The sequence below is a fragment of the Trichogramma pretiosum genome, unplaced genomic scaffold, assembly GCF_000599845.2.
Source record: "Trichogramma pretiosum strain Unisexual culture from Peru unplaced genomic scaffold, Tpre_2.0 scaffold99, whole genome shotgun sequence".
NCBI lineage: Eukaryota > Metazoa > Arthropoda > Insecta > Hymenoptera > Trichogrammatidae > Trichogramma > Trichogramma pretiosum.
Window position 1 is genome coordinate 417782 of NW_019640836.1, and position 13328 is coordinate 431109.

At 33.3% G+C, this 13328-nt stretch overlaps 2 protein-coding genes across 5 annotated transcripts in view; one reads left to right on the forward strand and one right to left on the reverse strand.

Moving 5' to 3' along the window:
• Nucleotides 1-11478, forward strand: part of LOC106655197 (calsenilin-like) — a 32006-nt gene extending 20528 nt beyond the window's left edge. For 2 of the 3 annotated variants that reach the window (XM_014375451.2, XM_014375449.2), the window contains exons 2-5: nt 4679-4900; nt 5199-5272; nt 6368-6586; nt 8226-11478. In XM_014375451.2, coding sequence (XP_014230937.1) covers nt 4738-4900; nt 5199-5272; nt 6368-6586; nt 8226-8336 — 567 coding nt within the window. In that variant the 5' untranslated portion in view covers nt 4679-4737 and the 3' untranslated portion in view covers nt 8337-11478. The remainder of the gene's footprint in view (nt 1-4678; nt 4901-5198; nt 5273-6367; nt 6587-8225) is intronic. The other variant, XM_014375450.2, reaches the window with a different exon arrangement.
• A 163-nt stretch (nt 11479-11641) lies between these two features.
• On the reverse strand, nt 11642-12750 carry LOC106655196 (probable 28S ribosomal protein S26, mitochondrial). Of its 2 annotated transcripts, XM_014375446.2 has the most exons (3): nt 12570-12750; nt 12268-12493; nt 11642-12178 (listed from the first exon to the last, which is right to left on the reverse strand). In XM_014375446.2, the coding sequence occupies exons 2-3, from the start codon at nt 12486-12488 to the stop codon at nt 11719-11721; spliced, it is 681 nt and encodes a 226-aa protein (XP_014230932.1). In that variant the 5' UTR covers nt 12489-12493; nt 12570-12750; the 3' UTR covers nt 11642-11718. The 2 variants fall into 2 exon arrangements, with proteins under 2 accessions (XP_014230932.1, XP_014230934.1); XM_014375448.2 differs by lacking the exon at nt 12570-12750 and having other exon boundaries at nt 12268-12563.
• Nucleotides 12751-13328: the final 578 nt, after the last annotated feature.

The following is a 13328-nucleotide window of genomic DNA, read 5'->3' on the forward strand; positions in this document are numbered from 1 at the left end:
TTATCCACATTGGTGGCTAACGAGGCTCGACGCGCGCTCCGTAACATATTAGTTCGCTCTCGTAAAATCCTACTCGTGCACGAACGAGGCCGCATTATACAATGCGTTTTGGCAGCTGTGCACGCCACGTTATGTACGTGCATTATAATATCCTCGTTTCGGCACGTGCACACACGGATCTGGTGGCGTGCGCATGGACTGTCGAAAATGGAACAACTAAGCGTCGCACATAACGGCCTTTGCAGCCCATATAAAATCTCGTCCACGATTTCGAGACATGTCGCTCGTCCAGCAACTTGCAAACATTCAATGTGCAGCTTCCTTTATACGTGCCCGACGCGGCGCATTAAACGCGCCCACGAACTCGTTTCGCGCAGGACAATAATTCGCTCGAGCCGCACTCGAGCAAGACGCGTTATACGTGTACGCGAAAAATAGCCCAGCGGCAGCCGAAAGAACAATTTCTATTAAGCCGTCGATTCGGAACGGCGCAAATGAGCCTCTAAGTAGGTCGTGTACCGCGATATAAGCGCAAAAGTGTTATGGCCCCCGAAACTTGTACACCACGCCAATTATCGCGCCCAGGGCCTCTATACCAACAATTATAGCTAATCGTTCCGTGAATCGGCAATCAACCAACACCTATAATCGCCCCAATATCTTTTTGAAAAGATTACCGAACATACTAGTTAATTCAAATACATCTAATGGTGGTACTATGTAGTGATTATATTATTTGATTTTGATGGGGATTATATTTATTTGATCAATTCAGAAAATTACGTACAATCACCTTCGAAAAGCATATAAAATTTCAAATCAAGTACCATCTCTTCTGGTAAAAAAAAATTTCAACTGCACTACACATTTTCTTCATTTCCATATCGACCGAAAATTTTCAAATCAATTGCAGTTATTTCTATTTTATCAGAAATGAAACATTTCAAACGAAATAGTTGAATAGACCGAAAAAGGGCAATTTATGTCTCATTCACGTGCACAGCAACTATCCAGGAAAAAAAAATTAAATAAATTTCAAAAAATGTGAAATCGCATACTGCAAGGAAAGTACAGCTGATATCGATTACTCTATGTATTTTATTTCAATGCGTTTTGTTTTCTCACTTTTCTCTTTTATTGTATGATTCGCAAACTGCAGTTATCATATTTCATCTTAATAAAAACTACGCATTCGTAAAGATATACAATAACTTTTACGGAGAAATTTTCAAACTTACTGCTACAAAATTCAAAATTTATGTTTCAAAATACTACATAAATGCCCAATGACTCAGTTTCATTGATAAGCAATAATGGCACGTATCTAGAGATTTGTAATATTTTATCCGTCGATGGGATTTTAATGCACGTCGAAATACAATTCATTTCGGACCGTATCGCTCTTTTCCAAGCGCGCAGGTGTCTGACCTAATTTACACTGAACGCAATTAGCGAGAATGAATGATATATAGAAAATCTGTGTTGATGTCAGAAAAGAATACAGGATTTAACCCGCACACGCGTTCTTATTTTTTCGTTTTCCAAGTATATAAAAATTTCATTTGGACGACGAGACATTTTCATGTAACTTTTAGTATATGTTGAAAATATAATTAAAAGCAAACTTTATTAAAATATAATTGTTAAGATAGCATTGTTTGAAATTGAAAATTTTGTTATTTAATTTTTTTCAATTTCAACAGACGTTTGTTGTAGAAAATAATTTGATAAATTAAACTTGAGACTAATTTTCACGCGATTTTTAGCATCCGAAAGAATTTAAAAGAAAATTTACTTTTCGGACCATAATTTTTTCCAATTACCCAACACATACGTTACAAACTTACTGAGATTGAAACTGTATAAAGCGGATACGTGGTAAAATGAAAGATTTCCAGGGTTGCAGAAAAATCTTTCCGTCGCAGCTTGAAAAAAAAAAATTAAATAAAAAGTAAACGGAAGCTATTCGACTCCGCATTGCGTGTACGTTTCGGTCGCATATGCCTCCGTTGTATACGCAGCAAAAGCTCGGGGTATAATTTTCACTTATTTCCGTGCCGAGCCATTTTTCATGAAAATTCACTTTGGCCTGGCCGCAAAATTATTACTAGCAGCACGTCGTCATCGTCCTCGGGCGCGTGGGATATTTTTCCGAGTTTAACTCGAGCAAACACATATATAATATTATTGTACATATACCGAGTACCTTTCCTGCAAACTCGATGAATTAATGTATATTTACCGACGTGTCGTGTTTGCAGCTGGTAAGTAAAAGACTTCTCGTCGTCCTCGAGCATACACTCCGTACCATGCACCTACTCGAATCATTCAAAATATAGCCCTACGTTTGATTAAGCAATTGGAACTGCACCTATTTGAGGAAATGTACGTGCCGAGTTCGCACTTCAAAGGGACCCTATTTCTTCCGAGCTAAGAGATTTTACTTTCGCCACGTACAAATACGTCAGACAATAATATGCAACGTCTCGGATTAAATGCATTAAACGTCGTCGCCATCGGCAAACGAGACGCAAGTGCTGCGAGTTATACGATGCACTTGGGCGTTCTCTTTTCGAGTGTTTTTACTATTTCTTGTCGTTGCAGCGTGTATGCGTCGCACTATCGGAGAAATGCGCATTTTCCTGCATTTCTCCTCGAGTGAGCTAAATTTTACGATGCATTCAGACTGCATTCGTTTAAGCTTTGTTATTTTTTTTAAAATTTGTTTATCTCGCACGACGAGTTTTTTTGCCCCGTTCAACATTCGATGTATATATAATACAAGCGAAGATTTTCATACACAAACCTGTAAGTCGAAAATTAGAAAGAACCTTGATCCTATATAGCGGCCGCACGCAGCGCCCGCGCAGAACTTGTTGTGTCGAGAAAATCGATTTTCAACTTTTAACGAAGTTCAGACGTTAATGACTCGGAGCTGTTTTATGAGTTTTCCTCGCAAGATGGAAATCCTCCCTTTTGATCGCAAGGCTAAAAGGACTTTGATGCTCGACTGCTGCTCTTTATATCTATACACATTTTTACATGTATATATTATAAAGTCGCGTTACCCGATGCGCGTTGGCTGCCTTATTACAACGAGCTCGAGCAAACATATATTCTCATCTGTCTCTTAATAATTTTAGGGCATTATTAACAAGTCGAGCACAAGTACACAAACTGGGATGAATAATGAGATTCGTTTCTCCCGTTACGAGCCATAAATCCTCGCTTCTCATCGCACGCACAACGAATACAAAGGCGACAAATTCATTTTTTTTTTTAACAATTTATTCGTCATCCTCGAGAATTTAGTACAGTTTCAACAAAAGCGGATTTAGTTTGCCTCTGACCCGCATCATCACCTGCGCCGGATTCGTTTCCTTCTCGACGTGTTTTTTACTCTCGTCTGGCTAAAAAGAAAAAAAAATGATAAAATGAAAAAGAAACAGCGAGCAAATAGAGAGGAAAAACTGAAAGAAAGAACAAAAATATATACTCGCGCAACGAAAGCTGAAGGAGCCGAGGGACTGGCAAGCGACGAGCGAGAGTCGAGCTCACCTTGCCTTTCCTTCAAACGTATACACATGATTCGGCCGTGCATACATGTATGCATCAGAGTTACCTTTATTGCTGCAGCTGGAACAAGAGGCTACATGAACTTTTTCCTTTATACATCATGTGGAGTTCGCACACCGCCTCTAGCCGTTCTTTCCACCGAGCAACTTTTAGACCTGAGCTTTTCACCGCGCGGCCAGCGACAGACCTAATTTTTGCGAAACTTTTTCTCTCTGACATCAAGTCCACGCGAAGCGACCGACAGATCAGTCTTACTCGAATACACTGCCATGTATAGAATGCAGCATGATTCTAGTTTTTTTTCTTTTTTTTTACCTCACCATAATAATACTTTGTATTGGTAGAAAATAGATTTACTACAATAAATAAACCTCCAAAACATAGCTTATAGAACTATTTTGTCTTGCACTATATCTAAATAATATCTTCAACTCTGGTAATATTTTTCCTCGCACTCTATGCTATGATTCTGTTGAATTAAATACTCTTATTCTATTTATGTAATGCAAATCTTTGGTGAATTGCGGATACCGTCGCAGATACTTTCGAAAATAATCTTTATCGATAAAATATGCTTGAAGCATACCAATAAGCTGACGAAGCTTTGAATGCGCACTTAGCTTCAAGTTCTTTTAATGTATTTTATGTAAAAGATACTTTATATATAAATTGAAATTATATTTTAAGAATGCTTTTTCGACTCATGCGTATAATGATGTGTGCCATTCCGCGTGATCATTTTTTATGTAAATGAGTAGTATCCTCCAGCGTTAGTGTTATGTGAAGCTTGCGAGTAAGTCAAACAGGTAAATTTTCAAGGTTTAAAGCGAAAAAAAGTCAAGTTAAAAAATATCCGTGTTATTCACCAAATCTCTACTCGCTCTTGCACGTATAACATACCTAACTTAACTTGCTCCCACTAGAAAAATGCGTCGTTGGCAAAATAAAAAAAAAAAAAAGAACGGGAGTGAAAATGGGACACGAGTATGTTAACACACAGCGTGTCATCGCAGTTGTTGACTCGAATCCCGAGATATGAAAAGAGATCAAGGTGTCGTTTTAAAGGCGTCGCCGTGTGTGGTTGGCTTTTGACATTTTCCAGAGGCCGATATAGAAGATCTTGGCGGAATTTTAGGGGGTTCCGGCACTCTCGGGATCGCCATGCGCCATAGGCCGGAGGAGCTGACCACTCTCGCAGCCAAGACGCGTTTCAGTCGCAAAGAAATACAGATGATTTATCGGGGATTCAAGCAGGAAGCGCCGACCGGCTACGTCGATGAGGACGCTTTCAAGCACATTTTTTCACAATTCTTCCCGCAGGGCGGTGAGTGTCGTTTCCTTCGTTTTTTTTTTTAAATTTTATTTCAGCTCCCTCTCGTAAAGCTGAGCTTTTTAATCGATAAATTAGCTATAACGACGACAATACGTCCAACGGGCCGGTGACTCGTGACGCGTATCAAATGTTTCGATTTTCGCGAGCTCTCAGGCCATAGAAGCGTGACGTAGCCAACTAGATTCTGATATTGTATGCTTTTCTGGCCTCGAGGCAAATTTGTTTACACTTTCTGTGCATAAATATGGCACTATGCATAAACTATTAGGTTGTTTCATTTTGGTTTCAGATGCGAGTCAATATGCTCACTACGTATTCAACACGATAAAGCAAAAGCAGACTAGCGGCAAAATAAACTTCGAAGTAAGTCTTTGCTTTCGCCTGCATTTTTTCTTTCCATTTATAATTCGTCATCAAAATTTCGCCGCTTGATATAACTTGAAAAATTTTTTTTTTAAATAAATTTAAATGAATATTTTTGAAACGCGAGCAAAGTGCACTTTTCGGCAATCTATTGAAAATATCTCGAGTCTACGTTTCCGAGTCACGGAACATTTTAAATAGAAAATCGAGCGACTACATGTTATTTAGATTGGCAAAACCATTCAGTCGTTAAAAAATAATGATACAATTCGTTTGATTAAATTTTTATTGTAAAAATTATACTTTATTTATTCGTGATAAAGCAAGAATCAGTTCGATATAAGAACGCTGAGTATAGAAAATATTCCTCTTTGTTCAAGAGTACACATTCACGAGAAATCGATAGTATATGTTTTCTATTGCATAAGCGTGTATTGAAGTATAAGAGGTTTTAACGAGAAAATGTGAATCGTATAAAAACCGAGTGAATTTTTATTGAAAAGAATAAGGGATTAAATAACTGCTCGAGTTAAAAAATCAAGTTAATTCAGAGAGGAGTATTGAAATTGCTGTTTTAGCAGTAATTTAAGCACTGACAGAAGCTCTCGATTTCAAAATATTTAATATGAAATGTTCAATCTTAATCTACTCGTGACATATCAGTCCATTTCCATTTCTTTGTTTTTCTTCAAACATTATACAGTGAAATCTCTCTATAGTGGAAATGCAGCAATACGCAATTTTCTCGCATGTTATTGTTAAAAATTCGAACAATTAAAGGAGAAACTGTCCGTTAATACCTGAAAATAAGTGTCCACGTCCGCTATTGAGAATGTCCGCTATTTGGAATAGGAGTTACATAAAGAATTCATAGGAATATTTCATCGTTCTAAAATTGTCCACTATTGGGAAGTGTCCGCTATTCAGAGTGTCCACTATAGAGAGATTTCACTGTATCAATCTTTTTTTCAAAGGAAGCTTTTTATAAGCTATATCTATTCAATTCATGATGTTAAACGATCGATTTTATCCAAAACAAATGATAGAACAAAATATTTTTCGTTTCGACGAAACAATTTGTGGTCTTGTCTGCAGGAATTCCTAACAATCCTGTCGAACATATCGCGCGGCACAGTCGAGGAGAAGCTCCAGTGGGTATTCGGCCTGTACGATCTTGACGGCGACGGTCTCATCAGCAAGGAAGAAATGATCGACGTAGTTGGCTCGATTTATGACATGCTAGGACGATACACGACCCCGCACATCAACGAGCCGCATCAAGCGGCCCGAGAGCACGTCGAGCGTATATTTCACGTAAGTGCACACTCGAAAATCCAATTCAGCGCGTTATATGTCCCAACCTTTTTTTGATGTATTCGATTTCGAGTTTAATTAAATGTGTAGCGTATACTTTATGATCCAGAAGCGCCAAAGACGGACGTTTTATCGCGTAAAGCATCGACGATAAAAAAAAATGAAACGAGTGTCCCAAAGCTCCGTCGATAAAATATTTCACATTGATGCATAAAAATTGAGTCGATCAAAAGCATCGCGATCCGATCGAATATTTATCAAAAAGTCCCGCGTGAATAATAATTGAATCTATATTGCAATAATGGATTAACATGAAAACGTTGCTGCTGCCGTACTGAAAAATTGCGCTCAAATACTAAAACTAGTTCAATGTCTCGCGTTTTGTTATTTCGAGCTGGAGGAATTTACGCGCGTATAAGACTCGTAAAGCCAGCTCGCGTATAAAATCATCATCGCGGAGTTTTGAGCTTACTGTATGCTTCATGGGGGAAGTAGTACGGGATGTGTAACACCCGTGTAATTGAGACGATGCCCTCGTTCTAGCGAGCTTTTTCCTCTCTCGCACCCATTGTCTTTCCACACACATCTACACGCATTTGCACACATACGAGAATACGTGCTATGAAGAAGGGAGAGAAAGAAAAAACCTCGATCTCTGTACACAGAGGTAGCTGCTGTATGACGCGCTTTTATCTTTAGCTCAACTTTTGCAGCAGCTCTATAACCTTTATAAAGAGCCAGTCTCGCAGTCCTTTATAGAGAATGAGCTTTCTCGCTTTACCCCCTCGCCTGCCACCTCTTCCTCCTCTGTCTCCTTCTCCTCATCTCCTCTCCATTTCACCCTTCTCTTACAAGCGAATGCACCGCGAGCTCCGAACCCCCGTATCGCCTAACTCCTTATAGACTATAGTGAGTAGTGACTTTGTGGAAATGGTTGCTATACATCGTGTACGATATTGTCTTGCATTACCCGCAACGTACTTCTTGCGCTTTTAATACTACCCGAGTCAAAATCATAAATCATAAATGGACCGAAGCTTCGGAACATGACTCCTTTGTAATTTACGATTATTCGAGTACTTTTGAAAAAATGATGATTATTTTTTTATACCGATAGACAATGCGCAATTAATAATGTCATTATCGCTCCATTAACGAGTAAATGATGTATTGCTAATAATAATTAGTATATATAAATTCTCTTCACTACCAAATCAAATGGGCCAAACAATGATTTTGTTTTAATTATCATATTACCTCGTCTTTCGCGTCATTAACGATCATGTTTAGACGAAATTTATTTATAATATCAAGATTGAATTTAACATTTATTCGCATTTAATTCACCATCACTAGTATTTAAATCCGATTAGAGTAATTTTTTATCTGAATTTTTGAAAATTTTCTATCAAAAAATGTATCTTTTACTTTCTCACTCAAGAATGAGCAGATAATTGTGACCTAGCAGCCGACTTATTCATCGTGTTAGCCAAAATAGAAATTGTTAAGCTACTCAATCTGATTAAAAAATTGATCGTATATTAGAATTTGTAATACCTGAAATACCTAAAAACGAATAAAAAATCCATCAGTAGCAAATGAAATCGAAATAAAAATCCATAAAATTGTATTTTCATAGTTGATTGATGCCAACAAAGACGGATTCGTGACGATCGATGAATTGGTCCAATGGTGTTCTAAGGATGAGCATTTAATGGCCAGCTTCGACACGCTTGATACCGTACTGTGAAGTGGCATAAGTTATCCTCGAATACATCATTTTTAAGTTTACGGCGAGGATGCCGTTGATCAACGCAATATTTATGATGGTTTTGTTCTTTTTAAAAAGCAAATGCGCCGAGTAAACCACGGCTTTGCTAATTATGTCGTAGTAATATTGTCACCCTATGCATTATTCGACATACTTTTCTTTCCTTAACTCTTCGAGCCCGGGATTTTTTTGACGCTCGCTATTTCCATAGAAAAGTGATCTAAGATAATCAACTTAAAACCAGAGCAAGGGTAAATGTTCGCTGCTTCCCGCGTACACAAGTAGCCCCACGTTCTAAGGCTTAATATATTGTTATACATTTCTAGGAATTGATAACAAAAGTTCCAAAATTTGTCCAAATAATAATTTTAAGGCAATTTTCGCTTCGATACTAGTTGTTTTAGTTTCTGCAGAAATTTTGCAGTGTCTTTTCACCTAAATACAACAAAAATAAACTATAAAAATGACCTTGATATGATTTAAAAAACCAAAAATTGTTATCATTGGATTACGTAAAGATTGCCGCAAACGAACCATGGTTTCAGAACCGTTAGTTCTAAACCTTAATATAAAATATAAAAAGAACTAAATTAAAAAATTTCAATAAATGTTAATTATCGAATTGATAATACTATTCTTGGTTTTTGTTTTCTTTTTAAAGACATAATAGTATGATGTTACGAGTAACGTTGTGAAAATGTAAAGAGCGTATTGAAATAGTTACGAAAATAGCATGAATTGTTTTTTGAGTGTTAACGCATTTTAATGTATAAAAAATTCACTTTATGTTTGTGATTAATTGCAAACAAGAAATCTTGATTTCATTAGAGATCTTTACGATCCATGTATTGCATTTAATGTAATATAAATTCCATTAATGTAAATAAAAAGTCTATGAATACATTAAATTTTCAAAAAATGATTTTTCATTATACCCATTAAAACGATAGAATATGTTAGTAAAAAAATGTTCAATTTTTTTTAAATAAAATCATCTGTAACTTGCTATATAAGTATTTCAATTTTTGACCACATCATTTTGTGATATGTATTAACACACTTTCTTCATCCAATAAATTTTATATGATAATTTTTTAGAAAAATTTATTTCTTACACGTATATGTAGTTGAATCGTTGTTGATACTTAATTGTTTGAAATCTTCTTACGTATTACGCGTTGAAACTGAAAAAATTCCTTGGCTCTTCCAAAATTTCTGATTTTCATTTCTAAAAGAATGTATAGGGATTTATAAAAGATCTATATGGTTTTTTAAAATTAATATCAAACATTTCTGGAAATATTCTGATAACCCGAGTGAGCGAGGTAAAGCGCTTTTTAATATTAAAAATTATGAAATTTTATGGGATTGATATAATTTTTCTTTTGTTTTATCAAAAAAAATAATTAGAAATTTAAAAGAACACGAGCATGTATGATGCCAAATTTGCATATATTATAAAATATATCATTTACCGATGTTATAAAAGATGTACTTAGATTCTAATGTTTTATTATTTTATTAGATTACGTTGACTCTATAATGATACCAAACGTTTTAATTGATATATAACGGTGTTTTCATAGCGTTTGTAAATAAACATTTTATCGTCTTATAACAATTTAATTTAATTAATTGTTTAACATAAAGAGAATTTAATGATCTATTTATGAACCCAGAGAGTCTTTCAAAAATGTTCAAAAATAAATATATGTATGCATATAATCTAAAAAAATTAAAAAGCTATAACTTAATTTCGTATAAAATAAAATTTAAAGTTTTTTTCAATATAAATCCATTCAATAAAGTACTAATTAGTGTCGTAAGCTCAGGACATTGTTAAAATTAAATATTAAATATATGGAGATTTTAGAGATCGATTAATTAAAAAAATCTATATCTTACTATATTGAATAGAAAAATTATTTCAAGTTTTATATCCCAATTGAAAGAAATTGATAATTCTAATAAAATACCTAATAAAATGATGAAGACACCTTACAAATCAGGTATTTAACAGAATTTATCAATCTTTTTCAGTCAGAAAATCACGAACTAATTAAATATAAGATGTATAAAAAAGTATTATATTGTTATTGTGTCGTTCAATTCAAAGATTTCAAAGATTGTGAAAAACAAATTAGAATTGATACAAAATAATTCTTAGCAACTCGCAGACCGACTTACAGTAAACGATAGTTAATTATTGTACACTGAATATATTTCAGTTATAAGACTCATACCTTGTTTTTTCAGCTGATAGATACTCTGAAAAATTATATATCCTCTGTAATTTGTTTATGGCCAACGTACCTGTTAGATTAATTAATACAAATTGATGGAGCAGTAGGTGTATAAATAACGAATTGAAGCATTATAATGTGTAAATAAATTTTCATTAAATGGTTGTTTGTCTTCTTACTCTACTAAAAAGATATTTGAAACTTTTTAGAAATTGACATGACGTTACTAAGTACATTTTTAACATGCCCATTTACTATGAATGTATTCTACCATGTAGTAACTTGCATTTAATCCATTTTACAACATTTGAATGTATATAGGAATAATGTGTAAATTTTAGAAAAAAATTAACACTCCCTCGAATTAAATTTGAATTAATTATACTATTATAAATACTATTATAAATTATTTAAGTAAAAAATACTTGCTCTAAAAATTTTTTTATAAAACTTTCAATTCTTTAATCAATTCGAAAATGTAGCTAAATGTATAAAAATACATTGAAAATCTCATTGCAATTGAAAAAAAATCAAAGGCTGATAACCTTCTAGCAAGTAATTTTTCATTACTTTATTATAAGATTACAAAAGAATCATTTCTAAATTGATTATTATTTACAAATTAAACTTATTATTATTTGTTAATAAAGATAATAATAATTGTATTTCAATTTGCGATCGTAATTTTTATCATAACTAATGGGTTTTATGGATTTTTTACTTGAGTATAGAAAAATAATTATTAATATATACTATAGAAATATGAATAATTTCTTTCTCAAAATTTAATATGTATTAAGCAGGGTGATGATTTAGAACCAAAATCGTCAAGAATGTGTCATAAATTTACAGCAATAAACATTATTTAAGAGTGATAATTGTTGTTTTCCCATAAATTATATAGTTTAATAAATAATTTATACCATCCATATAAATATTAATCATAGAGTCATGGTAAGTCTTTGAATGAGACAAATGTTAATACTTCACAGGCTATTAATTAGAATTGATGCAACTTATACTAAAACAAGGTTGACTTTAATAAAAATGATTTATTATTTGGTTGTTTTTTTAGTGTTGCTCTATCTATACATGTAATTATTAAAAACATTATTTATTTACAAATTTAACTTTATTTTTTTTTGTTCATCTTTAACGGATGCATCTACAATTGGTGCACTGGGATTAGTGTTCACAGGTTTTTCTATAAACCAAGTTCCATCTGGATTCAACGCCTTGTTATAGTTAACTTTATTGGCCAATGCTGCTTCTATTGCTTCATCAATATTATCTCTAGTAATGAATGTTGGGGCCAATAGTTTTGCTTCCTTAACAACGGCATCTGCTTCTTCTTCCAACTTTTTTAATTTTGACGCTACTTTTACTTTAGTATTTTCAATTTTTTCTAATTTTTGTTTCCTTTCTTGTTGTAGTCTAACTTCTCTTTCTTCTGCAATCTTTTTATTCCACTCCTCATTCAATGCAAAGCATCTGTGATAATCTTCTTCCATTTCTTTTTGCTTTAACCCTTTATCTTCTTGTACTTGTGATGCTTCTCCTATTTGTAAAAATAGCAACCTGAAAGTAAAGTCAAATATTTAGAGCTTTGTTTGTTAAAAATTGTCAAAATTGTATATATATTAAAATAAAGATGCACAAGTCAGTACCTGATTGATTTCATAGAAGTTCTATAAACATTGTAAAGATTTTTAATTTTTAGGAATTCTTCTTCAGGTATTTTTGGTCTTTGAGTGACTCTGAACACTTTGGTCTTGGCAGTAGGTAACCAAATTGGTTTGCGTTTCCATCTTATACTTTGAGCATATATGGAAGTAAGGTTGACAAAGTTGCAATTATGCGTTTGAAGTTGAAGTCTTACAGCTTGCATTTTATCTTGAAAATTAGATACAATTTTGATATAAACACCCCTAATTGTAAATATTTAAAAAATAAATATCATGAGACTCACAGAAAGTTTAAATCTGAATTTCGAAAAATGGAAATAAAAGAAAACACTGTTTTAATAATTAGTCGTTTTCATCTGTTATATTTAATTAATTGTAAATATAATAACACGCCAATACAATAAGCTGTCGTGCCTGAGAGCAGAGCAGACAGCTATTATTGATATTTGCAGCATAAAAGAGGTTATACGGGATTATGCAAATCTACTACGCATGTGCCAACTATGCCGACGCGAACATTATTTTAAAACCATTATCAATCGACGTTGAAATTATTCAATTAAGTATTTTTATTATGATTATTTCTTAATAATTCACTTCGAATTTTCGTATCGTCAAGTATAATAAAAAAGCATAGAAAAAATAATGTTTATGATGAATCGAAAGTTCATAATTAAGTTAGAATAAATATCTTGATCATTTTTTAATTAAAAAAGTTTATAAAGATTTAATAAAAACTAAAAAATTTGTAGTGTAAGTTTAGCATTTAATAAACATAAGTTCTAAATAATTTTTTAAGAGTATAATAGGATACATTTTTTTCTCATTATACATTTCCAAAATGATTCATAATGCAGCAAGTTGTAAATATATAATTGGAGCATCTTTATTCGTCGACTTTAAGGTTTTTCACATTTTCTTTACTTGCAAAAAATGAAAATGAAAAGGGTTTAAATTTATAGCAAAAAAAGTATTGAAAAATTTATTATATATATTTATACAGATCTTAAAAAATTCCACTTGTACATTTTATTCAATTATAT

What these genes read in the sequence shown, in the direction of transcription:
- LOC106655196 (XM_014375446.2), bottom strand. Translation starts at nt 12,488, where the DNA reads ATGCAAGCTGTAAGACTTCAACTTCAAACGCATAATTGCAACTTTGTC. An exon ending in ACTTCTATGAAATCAATCAG is followed by an intron (nt 12,179 to 12,267) that starts GTACTGACTTGT and finishes CTTTACTTTCAG; the next exon opens with GTTGCTATTTTTACAAATAG.